Source organism: Rhinichthys klamathensis, unplaced genomic scaffold (assembly GCF_029890125.1).
Source record: "Rhinichthys klamathensis goyatoka isolate OS25496 unplaced genomic scaffold, OSU_Roscu_1.1 h1tg000040l_1, whole genome shotgun sequence".
NCBI lineage: Eukaryota > Metazoa > Chordata > Actinopteri > Cypriniformes > Leuciscidae > Rhinichthys > Rhinichthys klamathensis.
Genome location: NW_026606587.1, coordinates 4,011,536 through 4,038,978, shown reverse-complemented (window position 1 = coordinate 4,038,978; position 27,443 = coordinate 4,011,536). Strand labels below are relative to the sequence as shown.

The following is a 27,443-nucleotide window of genomic DNA, read 5'->3' as shown; positions in this document are numbered from 1 at the left end:
AGGGCCAAAAAGCACACTTAAGTTTGCATTTAATATACATTTAACCTATAAAACATTATCATTTAACATACAATTAAGTGTTCGAAAACATTAAATTCATTACATTCATCTTTTGAAGTATATTGAAGTATATCCGTAATAAGACTTTTAAAAAAGTATGCTAAAGTGTACTTAGTCAAAGGGTCAGCACGTTGATCCTATACACACCATAAATCAGTCATGAATTGTGGTTCTGACATGGAATATACTAAATGTGACGCAACCTGGTCACACAAATGAAAGTGAAAAGAGAAATGGGAAGGCAAAACATAAAAAATTAAAAAGCAGATTATTTTGATGTCATGGACTGAAATAGGCTTTGAAAAGCAGATTTTAAAACTGTGGATTATAGAAAGGCAAAGGTGCTTAGAGGGAACGAGTGCAGTGCTGTTTTAATTTCACTGAACAAGAGCCAAACTGTGGAAGTCAGACATTATGATCATGAAATTGAAAATAGACAGTGTATTTTAATAAACTTGTAAAAAGTTTAATTGCTAGTGTTGTAAAGGCAGCAGACAAGTAGTCAGTAACTAGTCCCTATGAAAAAATAAGTATTGAATGTGCACTTGTAGTGTACTTCAATTCTTAAAAGTATATTTTTAAAAAACTATATATCACTTTCAGATGATTATTGGCCCATTAAATGGTGTACACTGTACACTGTTACGACTGATTCTTAACACACTTAAGTACTTAAGGCCTACTTTTGGAAAGGTAATATAAAGTAAAATATAATTTTAAAAATATATGTTATGTAATAAAAGTAAATATATTTATTTTAAATTTGAAAAGTATATTATGTACTTTATTATAATTTTTTTTTAAGAATGCTAAATATTTTTCACAAGGGGTGCTAAGCTAAACTGCATGAGATAAAAACATCAGGCTCATGTTGCATTCAGAAAAGCTTTACTCAGCCTACACATTTTGCTCACCATTAATTAGCATTTATTTAATCTTTGATGGCCTCTCTATATATAAAATGCATAACGTTGACATGATTTTGCTACATCTCAGTTTATAGAGTCATATATTATCCACTCTTGCACTTACAGATGCAGTATTTTGATAAGAACACATTTTTATAATTTCTTGGGTCAAGAAATTGTCAGTTTGCAAAATATTTCTACCTTGCCGCGAAACACTAACACTTTCTGCATGCGCTTAAATCGACAATTAAGGACGCTTTTCTGTCACATATATCACATGTGCACTTCAATAAGCGGACAGAACGCAGCTTATAGAGGTTACATGCAGGTAAAATCGGGGTAAAGGACAAAATTTTAGCTGTGCCAGTCAATTTATGTTTGAGCCGTTTATAACCTTACTCCAATTACAGGAAAACAGGTTAACACGTTTATATGACACCATGCATTGTCGGCTTATTAAGCATAATCGGGTTGAGAACATGCATGTAAACATGCTAAATGATATTTGGGGGGGAAACAGCACTTTTGATACTCGTTAATGTCAGCTTGCTAAAACAATAATTATGATATTATAGTAGACGATACATATAGCACACCCCAATAGCCCTGATCTTTAAACACCTTCCAGACAGACTCTCTGTAGTGAAGGGGATTTTTCAGTAACTTTGTAAGTTACGCCAATAGGTGATGCCAAAGGACTGTCTTTATGGGTAAGTCATTTGAATAAATGACCATTTATGAGGGAACAAAACCATTTATGAGGGAGTTGAATCATTCACTCAATCTTTTTGTTTAAAATTCATTTAGGAAATATACAGAGACGTGTTGCGGTTCCGCTGTGCGCTTGTTTGCAAATTTTCGCTGCCCGAGCAAAGATATAGACTAAGTAAGAAAATATATATGGCAATATATACACAATGTACAATATTAACTTCTTGTTGATTGAACTTTTGTATCATAGCAGTACCGTAATCATGAACTTGGTCTGAAAATCACTGCGTCTATCTTTTGGGGGTAGATATAGCGCGTGTTATTACTTAAATATAATCAAATCACATATGATATTAGAATATAAGTAATAAATTGTGTTGCTCTAGAATATCCCATGTCTCAGAAAAGAGGGCTGGTGTGTATTTAAGTGGACAGAGCGCATAAGTGGACAGAGCAAGTGTATAAAAAGGCAGTGGAAAGAATAGCTATGAGAAAAGTACAAGCATCGGCTACTGTCTTTTGTCCTACTCTTGCCTCTGCAACATTGCAAAACCGGAGCCATTCAAATGGACAGCAGGGCAGAATCAGCAGACCCCCTCAGTATACAATCCCCTCTTTGATATCTGTAATAGGCACAGAGATGCTCGGGGTCTCTTCAGGGGATTGTAACAATGAACCAAATGCTTCTGTTATAAATTTTACCACACAGCACACTATGTCAAAGATTAGAATCTATCTCAATCTGTAAACCAATCTTTTTCTCATTATTCCTTATTACAGTGTGAGTCTGCTGGGGTTGTGGGATGGTGTGTGTCAAGAGAGCCAGAAGTAGGAGTTTCAGCCAAGATTAGAGAGAAAACACACTACAGTCACATAGGAACAAATGCACAAGTAGGAACCAAGTGATAAACCAAAAAGTACGATGATTAAAGCGTTGTGAGACCAAGGATCCTTAAATGAAATAATTGACTTTTATTTTGGCTTCACAAGATTAAAGTACTATATATCTGTATATAAACCTGGCATTTTAAACTTCCGTCGAAAGCATTGGTGACGTATTGATTCAGCGGTGACAGATGAAATTACAAGGTGATGAATTGTGTGTTTAAAGGTCATAGGGTCGCAGGTCAATAAGCAGGAAAATGCTGTGAAAATTAAAATGTATCAAGCAGGAAGCATGATTAATTAAACTAATACATCAGATTAAACCGGGCAAGCTAAGAGGCAGGATTTCCCTTGGCCATTTAATGAACATTCTCCCACATATAATTATGTTAGAGAAGGCAGGGAAGGTGACATTACAATCCGCACTACAATTTAGAAATTCACGCAATTAAAAACAGTGACGTATTTATTGGACACAAGAGCATCGTTCTGAACCTGTGAGGGTGTATGTTGCGCTACTTCAGAATAAACCGATCAAGGGTTCCTGTGATAAAGGATGTGCGGCTGAAAGCGGCAGTGTAAAAATAGGCACAGAACCGGGTTGTTGCTATGGAAGAGTATGTAGAAATCCTGGAATTCCTCACCCACACACACACACACACACACACACTGATACTCAAGGAGTGCTGCATGTTGATGCGCTGCTGTTTTTCTTTACAGTTGTATCTATCCACCCCCTTCCTGTTCTTTTCTCTCAGATGGACATGAAGTTGTAACGACTGGAGTAATTGTACTGTACACAGCACTTAGTTTGTGTGAGATGTGAAAAAGCATTCTGTAAATTCTGTGAGACAAAGCACCCTTACAGAGAAATGAACATTTTAAACTGAATATGCTTATGTTGTAAATCTGATAATACCAGTACAACATCGTTCTTTAGTATTATATGCTAATGCGATGACGTTGATCTTATATGTAAGCAGATCCAGTGGGAGCAATGCTGACAAATTGCAAATGTTTTTACTTGATGTTGATTTTGATGAATACAATGCATACTGTAATTTTATAAATATAAATACTATTTTTATATTTATTTGAAACCTAACAAACTTTTTTTTTTTGCTTAATTATTATTATTTTTTTTTTATAAATAAATGCCATTTGTTTAGTGTTTTGTTTTCTGATGTATACTACTGTTTATAAGTTTGGGGTCTGTAAGATTTTTTAAATGTCTCTTGTGCTCACCAAGGCTGCATTGATTAAAATACAGTAAAAACATTAATATTGTGAAATATTATAAAAATCTAAAATAACTAACTAGTTATTCCTGTGATGGCAAAGCTGAATTTTTAGCATCATTACTCCAGTCTTCAGTGTCACATGATTCCTCAGAAATCATTATAATATGCTAATTTGGTGCTCAACAATAATTTATTATTATTATCAATGTTGAAAACAGTTGTGTTGCTTAATATTTTTGTGGAAACCATGATACGTTTTTTTTTTTTTTTCAGGATTCTTTGATGGATAGAAAGTTAAAAAGCATTTATTGGAAATAGAAATCTTTTGTAATATTTTAAATCTCTTTAAGGTCACTTTTGACCAAATCAATGCATCCTTGCTGAATAAAAGTATTAATTTCTTACAAAAAATAAAATAAAATCTTGCTAACTCCAACATTTTGAATGGTTGTGTACAACAACTTTATATGTTTTATATTAAAAGTGTCCAAATACTTTTTGGGCCCTCTGTTAATGTACTCAATCTCAGATTAACAGCAATGTTTAATTCATGTATGTTCACAGGAGATGCAACATCCAAGGAGAGCAGCCCCTTTATCAACAGCAGCACCAGTGACGTAGAGAAAAGCCAGCAGTATGATGGGAAAAACATGGCTCTGTTCGAGGTAGTGCAGCACTGCTAATGAGTGTTTCAAAGGGTTACATGCAGTATGAATGTAGGCTTACACTTGTTGGTATGTGTGTGTTTTGTAGGAGGAGATGGACACTAGTCCTATAGTGTCTTCTGTGCTGAGCAGCCTTGCCAACTACTCCAACCTGACGCAGGGCAGTAAAGAGCATGAGGAGGCAGAAAACAATGAGGAGGCGCGCAAGAAAACTGTGCAGGTGACAAAAACTCTTCCATTTTTACCCTTTAGGTCAAACATTGTCTTGCAAATATCAATTACAAGTCAGTGCTGGCAAATGACCATGGTATAAGACTCTCAAGAACCTCAGTCTTCCTGTGTATGTTGATGGACGGTACTTAATCAATGATTGAGTGGATGTTGATTGACAAGCAGATAAAATGGCCTTTTAATTATGCTGTCTGTGAATTATATTGAGCATCATGCACCAGTTAATAGATTTACATGGTGTCCTGATTATTGATTGGTTTATCGTTTGATTGACAGGCTCCACGTATGGGCACGATAATGGGCGTTTACCTGCCATGTATGCAGAACATCCTGGGGGTGATCCTTTTCCTCAGGATGACCTGGCTAGTGGGCGTTGGAGGCGTCCTGGGAACCTTCGTCATCGTCTTCATGTGTTGCTCCACGGTCAGTCTCAGACGCACATACACAGACACTGCAGAAGCTCAAACACTAATACTACACAAATAGCCTTTCCATCCTTCATATCTGAATGCACTTTATAGCATCTACACCAACAGAAAGGTCTCTTCAAACCTCGAAAGAAGAATTTTTTTATCACCATTATGCAAGCATGACCCCCCAGAGACTCCCCATCGAGAGCTTAAGGTTTCCTTTTACCCCTCTGCACCTTTAACTGAAGATTGCTTACAGTTATACAATCACTTTGTTGTAAGTCACTTTGTTGTAAGTCGGTACGTGAGCGTCAGATGGAATTTCTGCCAAGAACATAAATGTAAATGCTTACATGTGGTGTTTGATTTCAGAGCTGCCAGTTAAGCACAAGCTGCTGGTGATTCTAGTGGCGTGCGTGTTTGCATGTGTTCTGTGGGTGCTCGTGTCACATATTAGTGAATATTTGCTGCGGTATTTTCTTTCAGAGTGAGTTTGTGCAGTATTATGTAAGTGAATGTGCAGTGCTGTCCCAGTTTGAGCTCTTTCCCCTCCTGTCATATCTTCTTTAATATTGTTTGATATAAAAAAGCTGAAAGCTGTCCCTTCAGATTGTACCACCATAAATCCCCTATTATGCCCTTTTGACCCTGCCAAACCCCAGCAGATACACTCAGACTCGCAGAATAAATTCTGTCAACCCACACTCACTAGTCATATTCACAAGGTTTGTTTCAGTCTTGGCAACGCTGGCAGTATATGAATACTGAGTGCTTTCAAATAAATAATACTCTTGCTTCCTATTTGAGTGCATCAAATATCATACAAGTTACATGAGTGTAAAATGTGCTCAAGTACATTTCTGTTTAAAAGTTTGAAAGTACTTTTATTCAGCAAGGATGCATTAAATTGATCAAAAGTGACAGTAAAGATATTTACATTGTTACAAAAGTTTTCTATTTCAATGAATGAACAAGTTCAAACAATATGGCATTTAAAGGGATAATGCACAGTCAAATCACTTATTACGCAGCTTTCCAACTCATAAATAATGAAGGGGACATTAAAAATTGATTTGAGAATTAACTGTTTTAAAATCATACCTGTTTATTATCTTATAGTCTATTACTGTGTATAAAACTATTGTTCTAGCAGCAAGACAAACACTTCAACAATATTTTTGTAGGCCTGCTATTAATACTGAAGTCTTCAGTTTTTATTGAATGTTTGAATGAAATGAGACAGACAGCATGTCTGTGGTGTGAAACCAGAGACATGAAAGAAGTGCCGACCTCAAATAACCGGATAAGCGGTCATTATTGGTCAATTGCTATTGACGACGGTCATTATTGGGAAATAACTGACCTTGGAATGTTACGACTGACCAATCAGAATCAAGCAGTTCAGAGAGACATGTAAAAACAAAGATTATTAAATGCTGTAGAAGTATTGTTCAATGTTCATTGTTAACTCATGTTAAATAACGTAGTTAACTAATGTTAACAAATGAAACCTCATTGTAAAGTTTTTAATTACCATCCCCAAAATGGCGTATTGGTAATATTACAACATAATTACAGAATTCATGTCTTCATGCAGGGGTGTTACTTCAATTCATGGGGCCAGGGACAAAATAATGTTCCCTCTTTTACCCTACAACCGATGAATCTGCTAAACCAGTAAAAATCCCACTCAACTGCATAACCTCTCAATGTTTTATTTTCTAATAAATTAATTTTTCTTTCACAAGTCATTGGAGGACTTAGTGGGCGCCTCTTTTCTCTGTCACTCATTGTCCCCACTGTATTGATCTTTATTTACTTTATTTACAGACTATGCTGACTGCGATCTCAATGAGTGCTATTGCCACCAATGGAGTTGTGCCAGGTGAGCAGAATTCACAGTATTTGTGTATACGTGCAGATGCCCAGAGGACGGCTGTCCTGTTGTTCTTCATGCGCAGTTAGCTACAGTGCACAGTACAGCTCCCAACTGTGCTGAGATCAGCTCCAGACTCATAACTGTGTGTTCGTTTGTGTGGATGCTTGTATGTTTATTTGAAATAACAGTAGCCTGTGTCATGGAATTCTTGAATGTCATTTCAAGAAGAAAAAAGTATGATAATAGCTATGTCTATCTTAATCCACTTATTGTTATGTGAATTTTGGGATATCGCAACAAAAAAAAAGTTGAATGCAAATTCCAAAATCCGCATAACTAATACAAAATGTGCATAAAAAGCGTATGTGCTCAATTGAGGTGGATCATTTTTTAATCCAATAAGAAGACATGCAGAAACTACGATGGAAACACATTTTCCGAATAAATCACTCCATGCACAACAAAATACTCCGATGACTTTGCCTCAACTGAGAATGTGATTATATAACTGGACTAACCAGTGGACCAATTTCATTGCACAGCATCTCAAATATTGGTTTGGTCATTCTGAAATATCTGAGCTAAAGTCTGTCATCAAAATGACTTGGCATAATTACATCCCAGAACTTTCTCACACAATTGCGTTCCCAAACACCAGGCATCCGCCTCCGAATGCAAGATAACTTTACAGTGTTTATACAGTGTTCGTCTGCACACTCTGAGGCGCAAGTCATTTATGATGTACGGAAAAAGAGCCACAGTCCCTTTCCTGATTGCAGCAACTTCCATTTTTAGTACAGCTATTTGGCGCCGGTTTCCCAGAAAGTGACGATTGTGTTCTCTTGGATACATGGGATGGAAGCAAATGTTTTATGCAATATTCCAATGTTGCGCTTAAGGAAAATTCACAACATTGGATGGAAAGAAAGCTACTATTCGATATTAGTGTGAAATGCTGTTCTATTTAACTCTTTAGATGTATATGCTTAATGGTACATTTGTTTGTGTGCTTGTAGCTGGAGGTTCATACTACATGATTTCTCGTTCACTGGGGCCGGAGTTTGGCGGGGCCGTTGGTATATGTTTCTATCTGGGGACCACTTTTGCAGGAGCCATGTACATCCTGGGATGCATCGAAATCCTGCTGGTACAATTTCATTGGTTTCCGCTTAATCTGACATTCAGTGTCAAACTAATTACATTTAAACTAATTAAAGCAAAATTTATCAATACAAACATTGCAAGCATAGCTGACAAGCTCAGCAGGCAAGGGTAAAAACTGTAGGAATAATTACATTATTGAGCATCTCTTTTCTTAGATTTATGATTATTTTTACAAAATGTATTTTAATTTATACTGTGAATATAATATGTCCACTGAAAGAATCTTCCAGGTCCTACTCTGCACATTCTTTGTTTTTCTAGCATCTTCTGCATATTTGAACCATTTCAAACTGTGACTTTATTTTTTTAAGATCCATATTTTCACACTGCACTGAGGATAATTAAAGGGTGAGTTCACCCAAAAATGAAAGTTATCCCATAATTTACTCACCCTCAAGCCATCCTAGGTGTATATGACTTTCTTATTTCAGCCAAACACAATCAGAGTTTGAGAGCCTGAGTTTTTGAAGCCCAAAAAGCGCACCATCCATCATAAAAGTAATCCATACGGCTCCAGTAGGGTTTATAAAGGCCTTACATAAAAATATTTATATTTATAACTTTATAAACTATAATCACTGGCTTCCTGTAACTGCCGTACACGAGTCTAGTTCCGGCGGAAGAGTTACCTCTGACCTGACGCATGATGTATTTACGAACTCGGAAGCGCAGAGCAAAATAAAACACCGGTCATGAATTAGAGTTCTAAAACGAGAATTTTTAAAGAGAAATGTCGGAGGAGCTTGAGTTTGTTGCCCAGCACTATTTGTTTGAACCGCGAAAGGCGTCTACTCTCACCTAAGCTTACACAACTCCTTCCTACGTCATGCGTTAGGTCAGAGTTCACTCTTCTGCTGGAACTAGACTTGCGTACAGCCGTTACCGGAAGCCAGTGATTATAGTTTATAAAGTAAAAAATATGGAAATTTTTCTTACAAAAACGCATCACTTCGCTTCAGAAGGTCTTTATTAACCCTCTGAAGCCGTATGGATTACTTTTATGGTGGATGGATGTGCTTTTTGGAGCTTCAAAATCTCAGTTACTATTCACTCCCATTGTAAAGCTTGGAAGAGCCAGGATATTTTTTAACATACAGTAACTCTGATTGTGTTTGGCTGAAAGAAGAAAGTCATATACACCTAGAATGGCTTGAGGGGATATGGGATAATTTAAATTTTTGGGTGAACTAACCTTTTAAGGGACGCAATGCATTAACAGCTGGGGGTTGTAAACTTTTCCATTTTGATGATTGGGGTAAATTTAAACTTTTGTCTTCTGTGAAACATGTAAATATCATATTTGGCTGACAAACAGCCAAAAAAGATGACTTGACTTGACTACTGAAGGGCAGTACTAAATAAAAATATCTTACAAATATTATTATAAAATCTTAAAAATATTATTGATTTTTTTGTAGATCTACATTGTGCCAGCAGCTGCCGTATTCAAGATGGAGGGTCTGGAAGGAGCAGAGGCCGAGGCAGCGTTGTTGAATAACATGCGTGTGTACGGTACCATCGTGCTCTCCTTGATGTCTTTAGTTGTCTTTGTTGGTGTGAAGTACGTCAACAAGTTGGCCCTTGTGTTCCTCGCCTGCGTCATTCTCTCCATTCTCGCTGTCTACGCCGGGGTCATCAAGACAGCTTTTGATCCACCTGACTTTCCGTAAGTAGAACTTTTTGGGATTCAGAATGTTCCTTTAGGGCACAGAGCGTCCATAATCATACAGACCTTATCCTGTATAGGGTGTGTGTGCTCGGGAACCGAACTCTTGTGTCGAAGAGCTTTGACATTTGTGCCAAGACCATAGAGAAGGGAAATGGCACGGTCACCACCAAGCTTTGGAGAGCCTTCTGTGACTCAGAGTTCCTGAACGCCACCTGCGATGATTACTTCACCAACAACAACGTTAGCCAGATCCAGGGAATCCCTGGAGTCACCAGTGGCATCCTGGCAGGTTAGAGGACTTACAGACATTGAAGTATTATAAATAATACTTTTAATACTTTTTCAATTAAATTATGTTCTTTTGAACTATCTTTTCTTTAAAGGTTTCCACAAAAAAAATATTAAGCATGTCAATAATTTTAAATTGTAATATTTCACAATCTTAATGTATTATTTACTTTACTCTATTTATAGTATTTTTGATTGAATACATGCAGCCTTGGTTAGCATACGAAATGAAACGATATTTGAATGATAGTGTATTTTTGTAGTGTAGAGACAACAGTGTATAATTATTGTCTTTGTAAGCATTTTGACAAAAGATTTGAAAAGATTGTGTAAGCATATTGTGTAGTTGTTGCGCTTGGAGTCAATTTTCCTGTGAGCTTTTTGTTTTTCTATGCAGTTTTCTTTTTTGCATAGTAAAATAAACCCTGTAGCTGTAGTTGGCCATTTTTTGGCAAATCATTTTGTCAGATAAATACCTTAACTATGTATAGTGTTTTGTACAGAGCCCCACTGGTCCCTCTTTGTCAAAAAAATTAATTATAACTATCTCGTGGCCTCAAGATAGTAACTCGTGGCCTCAAGATAGTAACTCGTGGCCTCAAGATAGTAACTCCTGGCCTCAATATAGTAACTCGTGGCCTCAATATAGTAACTCGTGGCCTCAATATAGTAACTCGTGGCCTCAAGATAGTAAAGTGTCTGACACATGAACCCTTTGTTATTAAACTGGACCCTGTAGTGCAATACTTCACATTCTGTGCAATATTCTCTGTTTTGATATTCAGTGTGCAATATAGTTCACTGCAGTTTTGCTTCTATGTATTTACTAGTACTGTTCATCACCGTACAATTCTGTTATAATACGGTAATGTAAATCTTCCAATCACACTGAAATGACTTCCGTTCACACTGAGAATCATATGCATCATGTACTGTGTGAGCATGCATCTTATATGAGTATGTGCGCGAGTTTGTGTGTGTGTGCTCACGTCTCATATGAGTATGTGCGCGTAGAGTTTGTGTGTGTATGCTTTAAGTTAGTGTGTTCTAGGTGTGTAACAATATATCGTGTCACAATTTTATTGCAATACAAAAATGCAACAATATGTATCGTGGATAGTGACAATATGTATCGTGGATAGTGACAATATGTATCGTGGATAGTTCACCCAAAATAATAATTACTGTGTGAGAAAGTTTTCAGAGTTTAAGTGTCAGTACTACATTAAACTACTATAATATTGAATATAGTGTATAATAATGCAATGGAGGAATATTTGTGTGTCCTGATAATGCCAAATGTCTAATGTTACCAGTACAAATTGACTGAAATTATTTTAAATACATCTAGTCTGTGAAGATTGAAAGCATATTCGTCTAAAATAATAATTCTGTATTTTCAGCTTTAGAATCATGAATATTGTTATTCTGGTGTCTCTATTGTCCTGTGCATTGTGTTTCCAGCACCAAGTTCAAGCCTATTCATTTACACACACAATGTAAAAACATTTAGCATTTTAATCAACAATTCATTTTTTGTTCACCTTTTAACATGTCTTGGAGTATCGCAATAATATTGTATTGGGAGTTCAGTATCGTGATATGTATCGAATCGTGACGTATGAGGCGCCGTCTAGGGCTTAAATCAAAATTCATTCACGCACACATATATGAAACACGTGCATACACATATACTTAGTAGTCAAACATACATACTGCTGAATGCTCAAACAAAATACATATGAAATGCACAACGACACACCTAAAGTCACTCACGCACATACACGCAAACTCTACACACACGAGATGCGCGGAACTTTTCACGCACATACTCATATGAGACACGCACACACACACAAACTCTCCATGCACATACTCATATAAGACGCATGCTCACACAGTACATGATGCATATGATTCTCAGTGTGAACGCGCACAAACTCAATGAGGCCACGAGATAGTATCTTGAGGCCACGAGTTACTATCTTGAGGCCACAAGTTACTATCTTGAGACCACGAGATACTATCTCTAGGCCACGAGTTACTATCTTGAGGCCACGAGATACTATCTTGAGGCCACGAGTTACTATCTTGAGGCCACGAGATACTATCTTGAGGCCACGAGTTACTATCTTGAGGCCACGAGAGACTATCTTGAGGCCACGAGTTACTATCTTGAGGCCACGAGATACTATCTTGCGGCCACGAGTTACTATCTTGAGGCCACGAGATACTATCTTGAGGCCACGAGTTACTATCTTGAGGCCACAAGTTACTATCTTGAGACCACGAGATAGTATCTTGAGGCCACGAGTTACTATCTTGAGGCCACAAGTTACTATCTTGAGACCACGAGATACTATCTCTAGGCCACGAGTTACTATCTTGAGACCACGAGATAGTATCTTGAGGCCACGAGTTACTATCTTGAGGCCACGAGTTACTATCTTGAGGCCACGAGTTACTATCTTGAGGCCATGAGATAGTTATAATTTTTTTTTTTTGACAAAGTGGGACCAGGGGGGCTCCGTAGTTTTGTTCTTCCCTCATATTTAAAATATTTAAAAATTTAAATATTTTCCTCATACTTTGAATTAATACAATATCAAAATTGTTTCAACATAGAAGCAAATTAAATAGACACACACTGCCCGGCCAACATATTTAAATAGACAAATGCTTAAGAGTCTATGATTGGATCATTATTGCAGTAATTATTATGTTTCTAGCATGTTATATGTTTGGCAACAGTTCTTCTAACTGTAATTGATGGAGTGTGTAGCTTTTCATTTATTAAACAACCATGTAGGAAGACACATCATGACCATATTCCATTATGACAATGTCAAGATTCATCAGGCTCAAATTGTGAAAGAATGGTTGTGAGGGAGCTTTAAGAATAATTTTCACACATGAATTGGCACCTCTGAGTCCAGACCTGAAATTCCTTAAAAATCTTTGGGATGTCCTGGAGGAGACTTTACAGAGTGCTTGACTCTTGTATTGTAATACAAGATCTTGAAGAAAACTTGATGCACCTCTTGATGGAAATAACATCACAACATTTATTTCCACCAAGAGGCGCATCAATTTTTGGTCAAGATCTTGTCTTCCTACATGATTGTTTAAGAAATGAAAAGCTACACACTCCATCAATTAGGATTAAAAGAACTGTTCCAAACATATAACATGCTAGAAAGTTATCACGACAATAATGATCCAATCATAGACTCTTAAACATTTGCATATATAAAATGAACTTAAAATAATGATGTTGAAAAAATGTCCATACTATTATTTTACAAATTTCGAACCCCATTTGAATATTTGAAATGCTTGAGTATACCAGTAATGTTATTGTTGAGCTTTAATGTTCAAAAAATGTACTGATTCTGTATTTGATGTCATTTTGTTTTTAAAAAATTGTGAATCTTTTTTCCTCTTCACAGAAAACCTTTTCAGCATGTTTGCTGAGAAAAATACATTTGTAGAGAAACGAGGTATAGCTGCAGTACTCGACCCTGAGGCTCCACTAACCAACACTAACCGATATGTCCTCGCTGACATCACCAGCTTCTTCACCCTGCTGGTTGGCATCTACTTCCCCTCTGTCACAGGTCAGTACAACCGTTCCATAACTACTAGGGGAATAATTATAATTACAGTTTTTTTTCAACTGCTTACACACAAAATCCTTACTTGTCACACAATTTCTGAAACCCGAACTCAAACACCAGAACCACACACCAAATCTGCAAAACCATACACTAATTCTCAGCCTTCGACTCAGTTTTCAATTTCATGAAACACTTTTTGCAAACCACAACACACAATTCTCTATGTACCACACAAAAATCTAACAGGAAGTATCTTGATTTTAATTCATCAGTGCCTCACACCAACTCCTCACATGTGCAAACAAACACCCATTGCTTTGTTTAACACCAACCTTAGAATAGGCATATAAATAGGACAAAGGTCAAGTTATAGGTTTTTTTGGACTGTGTAAAACTGTATTCACAACCACAAATGCCTGTAAAAAAATAAATAGTTAGGTTTCAATCTTGCTTTCGTGTTTGCCGTGAATTTCTCTACATCTCTCTGCCAATTACTTTCAATCTTGTATGGAAATGTACATAGGAGCTCATGAAAGAAGAGCTTTAGGTTTTGAATAACTGTGTGTATATGATATATTTAAAAATATAATATTATGGCAAAGGTGTTTGCAATGTAAGACAAATGTTTGCAATAGATGTGAGGCATTTTGCAATTTTTGTGCAATTCTTGGATTTGTGTGTAAAGTTTTTAGCCTGGTTAAAACCAGACCATTCTCAGTTGTAACTGAGTTATGGTCTGGCAAAGCGTCATAGACAAATCATTTCCAGAGGGGCGTCACCAACGGACGTCGCGGATAGACCTAAACCCAATCAGAGTGATGAAGGAGATGACGTATGCAGAGCGGCGGAGAAACATCTCCGAGTGTTGTTCTTTGCTCGGTTTTTAACAAAAAGGAAATGTTCAAATCGCTTAAAACAGACGCGATAGCTGATTCGAACGAGTGATGTTCGACGGTGGCATCCATCTTTGTAATGTAGGCTACAAAATCTGCTTCAAAATCCCAGCGCTGTCGTCATCGTGTAAAGCCGCCCCAACGTATCTGATTGGTGCCTCGATTTCGACGGATTGGAAATGAGCTTGAATGAGCTCTTTGCCAGACTAACTTTCAGAGCAAATCTAAATTTGCCGGAAGTTGTCTGGGTTTTCCCAGGCTATAAAGTTTAAAAAAAAAAAAAAAACCTGATCCACAAACAGACCCAGTGTTTTCTGACATAATGTTTGTGTGTATGTCACAGGTATCATGGCTGGTTCCAACCGTTCTGGTGACCTGCAGGATGCTCAGAAGTCCATCCCTGTTGGGACCATCCTGGCCATCACAACCACCTCAATCATCTGTATCCTTTACTCCAAAGGCAAAACCGCTCCAGCTTTGCTTAAATAAATGACACAGTGCAGAACTGCACATCTTGAAATACAAAATACAGTGTAATTTGGAAACGACAATGATAAAATTAAAAGACTTGATATTTTTCATCTGTGGTAAAATAGCTGAAATAGTATGAATGTCTTTTTGCTGCTTTGTGTCGTTCTCCTCAATTTTTGCTCTCGCAGACATGTCTAGTGTGATTCTGTTCGGAGCCTGTGTTGACGGAGTCGTTTTGAGGGACAAGTGAGTCTGTACTTCTAGTCAGTGTTATTTTAATATCACAGACACGTTCTATTATAGTTTTGTTAATTTTTAAATGAGATTTTTTTCTTTCTTCATTTTAATTTTGGTTAAAGTTTTAGTATTTTTTATTTTATTTTAAATATGTCTATATAGATTTATTTACTTTAATTTATTTTAGTACTTCAACTTTAAATGAAAATGAGAAATGTGGCTGTAATGAAGCGCACGACATAAGAGCATAAACAGAAAATCTTTAATAATAAATCCAAAAACACAGGAGATTACCTGGAATAGAGCATATAACACAACCAACAAAACTAAAGACGATGCAGAATGATGAATAAAGAAAGCTAAGGGTTTAAATACACTGGGAGCAATAAGGGAACAAATGACTGACAGGTGAATGTAATTAGTAACCAAGGGAACTAACTAGGGACTAATCAAGATTAAACTGAACTGAGACACAAGAAACAAACACATGGGAAAGACAAAAGACAACTAAACATAATGGACCCTTTTCACATTTCCGGGTTTCTCAGAAGCGGAAGTCGTCATAGTTGGGTAAACTTCTATAGCAGTGAATGAGCAATGAATGAGACTAAATTAAATATATTTTGTGTGTTCCCATTTGCTCAAATAGCAAAAGAGAAATTCACAATAGTGTTTTCACAACTTTCAAAAAGAGGTAAAAAATAGGGAGAGATTGATAACTACAGTCAGAAGGGAGAAAGATGTAAATTTTAAAGTCACTCCCACAGCAGCGTTAACTAGTTTCTTGTAATTTGATGAAAAGGTAATATAATACAAAGTATAGTGTTATAAATGTACATACATTAAAAAAAATATATATATATTTATAAAACACTTTGCAGGATTTGCGATGTTGCTGTTAAAACGCATCATCAGTCTGTGAAAATGGTCCATGCTGACAAACTAGCTGAAGTAAAATAAGTTTAAAAATTGTTATATTTTATTTTAAGTGTTATTTTTTTAAGATTTTAGTTTTAGTTATAATAACCCTGGTTGTACTTTTGATTTACTTTAGATTCAGTATAGCCTCCAATTAAAACTTTGATTTCAGTCAGTGCAGTTCAGATCAATTTAATTAAAATAATTTCCACATAAAAACAAAACACATTTTATTTTTAAACTAGTGTTATTTTAGTATTGTTTTTATACTACTCTAGTATTTATTAAAATTTTGGATTAGCTTTTATTTTCATATTTTCAGTTTTGAATTTTGTTATGTGCTTTTGCCATGTTTATTAGTCCTTCGTTTAAATATTTCTGTTTAGCTTTAATTTATTTAATTTCATTTTTAGTTTTAGCAATTTGAGTATTTCAACTTTATTTTATTTTAGTTAATTGCCAAGGTGGCATTTCTAATTGAATTTTTTAGGCTTTTAAAGTTTTTAATCTAATCTTTGTATATTATTTCAGCCTTATTTCAATTAACAAGAATTTATTGAATGCTATTAGTTAACAATATCAACTCTGTTCTAAATGCAGATTTGGGGAAGGCGTGAACGGTAACTTGGTTATTGGCACCCTGGCATGGCCTTCGCCCTGGGTCATTGTGTTTGGCTCCTTCTTCTCCACCTGTGGGGCAGGGCTTCAGAGTTTGACAGGAGCGCCCCGCCTCCTTCAAGCTATCTCCCGGGATGGCATCATTCCTTTCCTCAGGGTACATGTATATGTTTGCCCTCTGATTATCTCTCTGTTGATGCTTCCATACTTGATCATACTAAGTGGTATTTCTTCATTTTATAGGTGTTTGGCCATGGCAAAGCTAACGGTGAACCTACATGGGCTCTCCTCCTGACGGGCTGCATCTGTGAGATTGGCATTATCATTGCCTCCCTGGATTCGGTTGCACCCATTCTGTCAATGTAAGTAAGCAACTACCCAAACGCACACAGCGCTCATCATTCTTTATGATTCCCAGAGAAACAACAGCAATAAGTTTCCACTCACTTATTGCTGTAATAAAACTTCTTCACTATGCTGAATAGCCTATTTTCCAAAAGCCTGTTCTTCAATAAAGTGCCGCAGGGATGACATCAAAACCCGGAAGTGGTTCCCTTGAGATTTTCCTATAGGTTTTTATAATAGAGTTTTAAGTACGGTCTGTGGTGAACATGACGTGACGTTGTGTGCAGTTTACATTGTTGAACAAAACGTTCAAGTATCATCAAGTTCCTCTTCAGTTGACGCCTCGTCGAGACCGACGAATAGGAATCTCGCTAGAGAGGCTAATATACTTCGAGTGAAACTAAACGAGCCAATACATATTGGCATGCAATCATTTGCAACAGCTGCTCTAAAACGCAATGTGGGTATATAACGAGCAGCAGGTGCAATTGCACTTCAGCTTTTTGCTTCGGAGCCAAGCGTTTTGATGCTGTTCTCTTCATTGAGTGTTTATATTAAATGAGCGAGCTCTCCAGGAGGATCTCTCACGTCTGGTGCGGGCGATACAGCGCGGCAGCGGGTCGATTTCTTTCTTTCTCTCTCTCTCTCTCTCTCTCTCTCTCTCTCTCTCTCTCTCTCTCTCTCTCTCTCTCTCTCTCTCTCTCTCTCTCTCTCTCTCTCTCTCTCTCTCTCTCTCTCTCTCTCTCTCTTTCTGTCTTTTTGTGTTTCTGTTTGTCACTGAGCAAAACAAAAAGGCTGTTCTTATGCTACGTTCACACCGGACGCGAATAGCGCGTCAAATTCGCGCCTACCGCGTCTAGTTATACGCTTGACCACTTTGAATCCATTCGCGCGTCAAGAGAATCGAAACCTGTTGGCGGCCATCTTTTTTTATTTATGGGCGGGCCACCCAGATGGACAGGTGGCCCACCCAATCAGATTAATAAAAACAATTTAAATTTTTTATTTTAATAATAAGAATAATAATAATAATGAATTAAGTTTGGCCATATACAGCCCGCCGAACACTTAATATGATATATGACAAGTGCTGAGCGCGTCCATCTCTGGCTCAGCGCCAGCCAGCGCGCAAGCGCACAGTTTGAATCTGGCAGTTATGTCATGTCACTGTACATATTTTGTCCAGACTTTGACACCCTTGCAAGGAGAGGGGACGAGGCGCATTGTTCACATGAACACCATGTCTTAGAAAGACAAAGACTTAAGGGCCCGTTCACATATCGCGTCTTTTGCGCGCTCAAGTTTGTTATTTCAAATGTACGCGCTCATAATGGAAGCAACACGGTCGCGACAGACGCGATCAGGCGTCTGATTGACTCGTCAAACGCGTGCGTTTCGACTGCCAAGGGACTCGCGATTTGCCATAAAAGCACGCGTTCTCAACGTGCGCTTTGTGGTCACGGAAAACGCACGTCAGAAACGCGCGGTTTTTGCATCAAAACGTGCATCCTCGACGTGTGATCTGCTGTTTAAATGAGATTGTTTCTGTCTGCAGGTGTTTTATGCATCAGAAGTGTTTTTGTAACAAGAAAAGAAAAACAACTCTCGGTTTCACGTTCACTGTTTTTTATTTCAGCACCTCGGACAGTCCCTTAATCCCTTCGTTCAGACACATCTCGCAAATTTTCCAGTTGTAATTCCGGTAACACTTTACAATAAGGTTTCATACATTTTATTTTTTTCTGCAAAAACCACGAGTTTCTGACTCGCGTTTTCCGTGACCACAAAGTGCACGTTAAGAACCCGCGCTTTTATGGCAAATCGCACGTCCCCGCATGCTTTTGACGGGTCAGTGTGCAATCAGACGCCTGACCAGGCGTTTATGAATACTTTGGCTTGCCATACGCATACGGCAGCGTTCCCCGAGTCAGACCCGAAGATAATGGCCATGCTTTCCCGGGCCACCAACAGGATCGGGCTCGTGTGGAACCCTCCACCGTGTCCCGAGTCCTCGAGGCTGGATGATTGGTTTCTCGGGGTCGCCCTTGCTGGTTCTCAGCAACCCACCCCGGTTCCTTTCTTCCCGGAGGTGCAAAAGGAGCTCACTGGGTCATGGAAGGCACCTTTCACTGCCAGAAACCGTCCCGGTGGCTCCTCCTCCCTCACCACCCTTGATGACGGACCGGCTAAAGGTTACATGCGCATCCCTCCAGTGGAGCGGGCTGTTGCTATGCAACTGTGCCCTAACTCCACCTGGCACGGAGAACCGTATCTCCCTTCCCGGGCCTGTAAGCACTCGTCAGACTTAACCGGCAAGGCTTACAAGGCCTATGGGGAAGCCACTTCTGCCATACACGACATGGCGTTGTTGCAGGTTCATCAGGCCAAGGTACTGAAGGACCTGCATGAGGGTGGTCATGATCCTCAAGTTCTCCAAGAACTTCATGCCGAGACGGACCTCGCGCTTCGTGCGACGAAGGTGTCCGCGCGGTCGGTGGGTCGTGCGATGTCCACTATGGTGGTCCAGGAACGCCATCTCTGGCTGTGTCTGGCAGACATGAGGGAGACCGACAAAGTCAGGTTCCTTATCTCCCCCGTGTCCCAGACCTGCCTCTTTGGCGGCAGAAGCAGACTGAGGCAATAAAGCACATCCTGCCGCGGCGGTCAGCTGCTGCCTCCATCTAACCACCCGCGGCTCCTCAGTCTACTCGTCGCCGAGGGCATCCTCCTGCAACTGCCCTCGCTCCCGCACCGAGGCACCAGTCGCAGGCAGGCCGTCCCGCCCCCCGCCAAGAGGGGCTGCAAAGCCCCGAAGATGGATGGGACTGCTCTTCAGGAGATGGTGGCCGCACCTCTCCCTCCCCCGGAAGAGGGCCGGGTGGAAAATCTTGTTTTCCCTTTTGTTTGTGTTCCGCCGCTGGCGTCAAAACCAGCGGTACCCAAATTTTCAATAAAAGAGCAGTTTCGCCCATCTCTAGGTCCGAAGAGGGCCCGGAGAGTAGTGGGAGGAGAGAATCCTGACCACTCTCATCCGCCGCTTCTATCGCCAGCGGGCAGCAGCGTGCAGTTCGAGAGCACAGCCAAGCCTCCTCCTGCGCCTCATGTCCCGTGGAACCAGGTAAGTGTTGCACAGCACACTCAGACCCTGCCACTGGCCGCCTCCCAGAGAGAGCCTCCGGACCTGCATTCCACCTCACTGCGGGTACGCCTACGGTCCCTTTGGTCCCGCTTGTACGATCTCTTTGAGCCTGGTTAGCGTTCCCCAGTTCATCTCGCTGGCTCATTCGGACCATCAGGCTCGGCTATGCGATTCAGTTAGCCCGGCGTCCCACCAAGTTTTGGGCCATCCACTCCACTACAGTGAGAGGAGCCGATCCCCATGTCTTGCGAGCGGAGATCGCAGTCCTACTGGCGAAGGACGCGATAGAGCCAGTCCCTCCAGCCGATATGAGGTCAGGGTACTACAGCCCCTACTTCATTGTACCCAAGAAAAGTGGTGGGTTACGACCAATCTTGGACCTGTGAGTTCTGAATCGGAGCCTTGTCAAGCTACCATTCAAATTGCTCACGCAGAAACACATTTTCGAATGCATCCGTCCCCGAGATTGGTTTGCAGCGATCGACCTGAAGGACGCATACTTTCATGTCTCGATTCTTCCTCGACACAGGCTGTTTCTGCGCTTTGCGTTCGAGGGTCGAGCATATCAGTACAAGGTCCTGCCCTTCGGGCTGTCCCTGTCTCCCCTTGTCTTCGCGAAAGTCACAGAGGGGGCCCTTGTTCCAATGAGACATCAGGGCGTTTGCATCCTCAACTATCTCGACGACTGGCTCATACTACAACACACTCTCGAGATCAGTTATGCGAATACAAGGACCTTGTGCTCAGGCACCTCAGCCAGTTGGGTCTTCAGGTCAACTGGGAAAAGAGCAAACTCTCCCCCATGCAGAGGATCTCTTTTCTCGGTATGGAGTTGGATTTGGTCGCACAGACAAGCGCGCCTCACAGAGGAACGCGCTCAGTCGGTGCTGAACTGCTTGAACATGTTCAGTAGTCCCACTGAAATTTTTTCAGAGGCTCCTGGGGCATATGGCAGCAGCAGCAGCAGCGGTAACTCCGCTCGGGCTGCACCATATGAACCCGCTTCAGCACTGGCTTCAGTGGTAACCCTCGAGAGAGGGAACTGAGACGGCACGTCCTGTCGCCACATCTGCTGCGGCCCGCCGGGGCAGCCAGCTCATCGGCTCGGCTCCTCAACAAAAAACTGAAGTGCAATCGTACCTGCTGCTCGTTATATATCCGCTCTGCGTGGCAGAGCAGCAGTTGCAAATGATTGCACGCCAATGTGCATTGGCTCGTTTAGATTCACTCGAAGTAGATTGGCCTCTCTAGCAGGATTTCTGTTCGTCAGCCTAAGACGTGTCATCTCCGTTCCCTCCTTCAGGGAACAAGGGTTACCATATGTTATATGGCATATACCACTTTTTTTTTTTTTACCACAGACCTTATTTTACTTATTTTATTATATATTATTTAAAAATATTAGTTTCTTTGATTATATTATTTTATATAAGTATTTTAATATACATTTTAATTTAATATAATAAATAAATATTTATATCATATTTTAAAATGTTATTTTTAAATATTTTTCAAAATATTATTTTTAATGGGAAAACAATTGATGATTATTATTTTTAAATATTTCCTGAGTCTCTTTGAAAAAATAACAAAATCTTTATTTTTATTGAGGAGATAAAAATGGTGCAAGATTTGTTTATTGAATATCTCAGATGGAATGCCACTAACAAACACATGCCAAAAACTATTATATAATCTTCGTTTAGTTGCAAGAAGATGTGTTTTACTCCAGTGGATCAAGACCAAGCCTCCTACTGTGAGACACTGGCACAGGGAAATTGTTAAAATTATATCCATGGAATGACTGGGCTCTCTTATGAGTACTGAGAGCTCTCACTAACAGACACAACTACCAGTTAAAGTGCAGTAAGCAATTTCTGAGAAACACTTTTTGATATTTGAAATCAACCCGAATAAACACACACCCCTCCCTTTATTGTCCCCCCCTTAAATGCAGAATGTCTCTTTATCATAGCTAAAGGGAAGAACTAATGCTTCGCAAAAAATAAAGCAAAGATGATGAATGAACAACAAGGAACACACAGCACACAATTAAGCAATATATACAAGCAAGAGTTGGTTGTTAGTCGCCTGAGCACACCAGCTCCAGACAAACAATGACATTCAAAACTGTCCTGTTTCTATAGCTAGGCTACATTACAACAACAGCATATCTTAATTCTGTGAATAGCAAAACCAATGATACTCGCGCATGGTGCAGAAACAACGCAACTTATGTTCATGTTCAGTTTGACAAAATTACTTTCCATTGATAAACATAAATATATTTTAAGTACGTAAGTAAATAAATAGTGGTTCATTGCTTCAAAACAAAGCATAAAAACTTCCAAGGGGAAGTATTTTCTCAATATTACATATAGAGTTTTGCTCTGTTTACCCCCACAGGTTCTTTCTCATGTGCTACATGTTTGTAAACCTGGCCTGTGCGCTGCAGACTCTCCTCAGGACCCCGAACTGGAGGCCACGCTTTAAATTCTACCACTGGTACATAATTACACATGTACAAACACACACAAACTCCTGCTCCCTTAGGTTTGCGTCAGTGACGGAAAGTATGTTTGTATACAAAATGATTGGTTTGAGTGGATGAATGTTAAACGTCTAGTCGTAATCTTTAATGTTAAATGTTGAAGTGAAGCCTACAGACATCCCACCACATAATTAAGTCCTTCCACCTCTAAGAATATAGTCACCTGTGGCAGTTATCGTAATTAGTGTAAGCATAGCTGACACCAAAATTTATGTAACTTTGAGCAATTGCTGGACAAATGAGCATGAGATAGACTATGATCTTTCTCCAGGGCTTTGTCACTCTTGGGCATGAGCTTGTGTCTTACCCTGATGTTCCTCTGCTCCTGGTACTACGCCATCATTGCCATGGTGATCGCCGGCTGCATCTATAAGTACATCGAATTCTGCGGGTAAGCGAACCTAAATGAGCCTCAGGGGGAAGCGACTTGACAAAAAAGGAAAAAAAACTAATGATTTTCACACAACCTAAATCAATCTCTCTCTTGGCAGAAAATGCATTATTGTCTGTACAGTTTTTTTCTTTTTGCTAGAGGATTTATTTAAAGGCCTGGTGAATGTGGCTGAGTAATTATTCACAGTAAGTGTATATACTGTAGTTTTAGATGATTATTAGTGGAAGACACGGATTAATGATTTTTACCTAATCCAGGTGTTTTTAACCTTTGGCCTTCCAAATAAGATTTTATTTTCATGTACTGTATAAAGACCCTTTAGTACCGTTTGAGATAAATATTAAGCATGGTATTATAAGGATAACATGTTTCCAGAATTCAGTTATTTGATTTTATATTGTCTGTTATAATGTACTAAAGCCAAAGTAAATGATTAAAATATGATCAAGTATTTACACTAATCTTTAAAAGTGTGGGGTTGGTAAGATGTATTATTGTTTTTATAAACTTATGCTTATGCAGTAAAATACAGAAAAACAGTAATGTTGTGAAATATTATTGCAATTATTACTGTTTTCTGTTTTAATACATTTAAAATGTCAAGTCAAGTCACCTTTATTTATATAGCGCTTTTTACTACAGATTGTATCAAAGCAGCTTCACAGTGATAACATGAAAATAATACAACAAAGTTTGTTTCTAGAAGAAAATTGCATCAACGTCCACCTTAAGTAAGGCAGATCAATAATATTGTTGAATATTAAATGTCCCCAACTAAGCAAGCCAAAAGCCAAGGCTACAGTGGCAAGGAACCAAAACTCCATCAGGTGACAGAATGGAGAAAAAAACCTTGGGAGAACCCAGACTCAGTCGGGGGCCAGTTCTCATCTGGCCAACGAAGGAACAGTGTATGATTCGGGCAGCGTTACAAGTCAGATTTGATAGGAACATTTAGAGTATTTATCCATTTCCTTCTGTTTGGAAGTCGAAGTAATCACGCCGGTATGGAGACGAGTTGTTGAGGATCAGTGCCGATGGCTGTCGTGTCGATGAGGCCTTCACAGGGCTAATGAGGCTGGCACTTCAGGATGAGTTGGGATGGGTCCAGGCGCAGGTCCACAATAGAGGGTCCCTCGGGATAAACAGAGAGACTAATATTAGCGTAGACGCTTCTTATGATGTACCAAGGACATCAGGATTTACGGGACGTGTTCCTGGTTCCGGCTGATCCTAATTTTGAATTAAGGAAGTCTATAGTGAGTTATGTGTATGCTAGGCCAAAGAGATGTGTTTTTAGTCTAGATTTGAACTGACAGAGTGTGTCTGCTTCTCGGACAATGTTAGGAAGATTGTTCCAGAGTTTTGGTGCTAAATAGGAAAAGGATCTACCGCCAGCAGTTGATTTTGATATTCTAGGTATTATCAACTGGCCGGAATTTCGAGAACGCAATAGGCGTGAAGGACTATAATGCGTTAAGAGCTCGCTCAAGTACTGCGGAGCTAAACCATTTAGTGCTTTGTAAGTAATGAGCAATATTTTAAAATTTATACGGTGTTTAATAGGCAGCCAATGCAGTGTTGACAGAACCGGGCTAATATGGTCATATTTCCTGGTTCTGGTAAGAACTCGAGCTGCTGCGTTTTGAACTAGCTGTAGTTTGTTTATTAAGCGTGCAGGGCAACCACCCAGTAGAGCATTACAGTAATCTAGTCTTGATGTCATGAACGCATGAACAGATTGTTCTGCATTTGTTAATGAGAGCATATGGCGTAATTTAGATATATTTTTTAGATGGAAAAATGCGGTTTTACAGATACTAGACACGTGACTTTCAAATGAAAGATTGGTATCATAGAGCACACCCAGGTTCCTAACCGACGACGAAGACTTGACAGAGCAACCATCAAGTGTTAGACAGTATTCTAGGTTATTACGTGTGGAAGTTTTTTGTCCAATAATTAGAATATCTGTTTTTTCAGAATTTAGTAGTAGGAAATTACTAGTCATCCAATTTTTTTATATCAGCTATGAATTCTGTTAATTTTGTGAATTGGTAAGTTTCGTTGGGTTTTGAAGAAATATACAGCTGAGTATCATCGGCATAACAGTGAAAGCTAATTCCATGTTTCCTAATGATATCTCCTAATGGTGGACAGAGTGAACAGCAGCGGTCCTAGTACTGAGCCTTGTGGTACGCCATACTGAACTTGTGATCGATAAGACATCTCTTCATTTATTGCTACAAACTGATAACGGTCAGATAAGTATGATAAATTTTGATTAGGTTGACAGCAATATTTATTAATAATATTAAATATATCCACCTTAATTTATTTCTTTTTAAGAACTGATGTCAATATAATAAAAAAGTGAATTAATCTCAGAAAAAGCTGAATTAAAAAATAATCAAATTGTTGTGTTAAACATATGTAATATCTCATTTTACAAAGTTATAAATTAAGTCCCTAGTTTGAAGCCCCTGATCCACAAAAAATTATTTTTATCAAATGGCGTGCTTGTATTTAAATTTAAATATTTGAAATTGATCAATAGAACACAATAAAATGTTCAAGTTCCAACACTACAATTTAACCAAATTTAGACAAAAACAAGGTGGGATTTAAAGCGCTAAATTGACTATTGACTGTGTGTTCCATCTTTGTAGGGCAGAGAAAGAGTGGGGCGATGGGATACGTGGCATATCTCTGAGTGCCGCCCGCTATGCTCTGATGAGGCTGGAGCAAGGTCCTCCTCACACTAAAAACTGGAGGTTAGTGGTGGATCAGTAATATGCCTGTGAACACAACAAATGTTGGCATGCAGTATATCACATGTCAAACTGCATTCTTCCAACATATTGAGAATGAATTAAAATGTTAATCAAAATTCATAATGTTTTCAATATTCCAGGCCCCAGATTCTTGTTCTTATGGGTTTGGATGGAGAGCAGAACGTGGAGCAACCTCGACTGTTGTCGCTGACCAATCAGCTGAAAGCAGGCAAAGGCTTGACCATCGTAGGAGCGTGTGTGGAGGGCACCTACTTAAACAACCAACCACAAGCACAGAAAGCAGACCAAGTACGCAATCACACACACACACACACACACACACACACACACACAACTCCTGAAGCCACACACGAGGCAATGAGCCATTCGTACATGGTACTAATATAATAACCTCTATCTGTCTTAGTCCCTAAGGAAGCTGATGGAGATTGAGAAGGTGAAGGGATTCAGTCAGGTAGTGATCTCCTCTAACCTGCGGGACGCCACCTCACATCTGATCCAAGCTGGAGGTCTAGGTGGCCTCCGCCACAATGCAGTTCTGGTCAGCTTCCCCAAGAACTGGAAACAAGCTGAGGAGCACCACCGTTGCAGAAACTTCATTGGTAAGACAAAAGTCTAGACATGGATTTTCATATATGGTGGGTTAGTTTGGACTGTGTGGTGTTGCAAAGTAGCTCAAAAGGGAAATATGAATAACTTGTTATAATTTATCAGTTAATAAAATTAACTTAATATAGCTGAATTATTATCACAATCAATTAATATGATCGTCCAGCGAACACTCGGTATTGATCGTACATCAACTCTCAGAAAGGAGATTTTTCGTGACCACAGAAAAATGAATTTTTCTTAGCATGTAGCTGTGATCGCATCGTTAAAGTGGCATTGATTTACAAGCAGGGACCAGAATCAAACTCACATGAATGTGTACACATTTTTTTATTGAACTAAATAATGAACACATAACTGATCTAAACAAACACATACACACAAATCACGCATATGTAACCTTTGGATAAATATTAAAAAACCAGACTATGCCACCTAGGTTACTTCTCCACCCAGGAAAGTATAAAAAATAAACAAAATACCCCAAAAAGAAATATACCCAAAAGGATTACAACAATATGAAGGACCCTGCTGGTTCGGATTGCGTCAAAGACAGAGACGTGACTTCCAAAAGTATACAAAGTTTATTTTACACAGGAAACATTCATTTTAAAGCGTCCTAAAAATAGATTGCGTACACAGTTTACCAATTAAATACCCACAGTTGATAAAGAGACCGAATTAACCAACTTTAACAGAAGGGACAAACCACCACACAGCAAATTAGTGAATAAAGGTTTTTAAAGCA

The 27,443-nt window shown here is 39.0% G+C and overlaps 1 protein-coding gene across 2 annotated transcripts in view; it reads left to right on the top strand.

Annotated features, from left to right (window-relative positions):
* The window catches only part of slc12a5b (solute carrier family 12 member 5b), a 70,609-nt gene that overhangs the window by 30,661 nt on the left and 12,505 nt on the right, over positions 1-27,443 (top strand). For both annotated transcript variants that reach the window (XM_056246662.1, XM_056246663.1), the window contains exons 2-18: positions 4,370-4,470; positions 4,559-4,690; positions 4,978-5,124; positions 6,942-6,996; positions 8,007-8,137; positions 9,573-9,820; positions 9,901-10,112; positions 13,561-13,728; positions 14,965-15,063; positions 15,281-15,338; positions 16,848-17,022; positions 17,109-17,227; positions 22,756-22,854; positions 23,172-23,291; positions 25,961-26,065; positions 26,206-26,374; positions 26,493-26,688. In XM_056246662.1, coding sequence (XP_056102637.1) covers positions 4,370-4,470; positions 4,559-4,690; positions 4,978-5,124; positions 6,942-6,996; positions 8,007-8,137; positions 9,573-9,820; positions 9,901-10,112; positions 13,561-13,728; positions 14,965-15,063; positions 15,281-15,338; positions 16,848-17,022; positions 17,109-17,227; positions 22,756-22,854; positions 23,172-23,291; positions 25,961-26,065; positions 26,206-26,374; positions 26,493-26,688 — 2,334 coding nt within the window. The remainder of the gene's footprint in view (positions 1-4,369; positions 4,471-4,558; positions 4,691-4,977; positions 5,125-6,941; positions 6,997-8,006; positions 8,138-9,572; positions 9,821-9,900; positions 10,113-13,560; positions 13,729-14,964; positions 15,064-15,280; positions 15,339-16,847; positions 17,023-17,108; positions 17,228-22,755; positions 22,855-23,171; positions 23,292-25,960; positions 26,066-26,205; positions 26,375-26,492; positions 26,689-27,443) is intronic.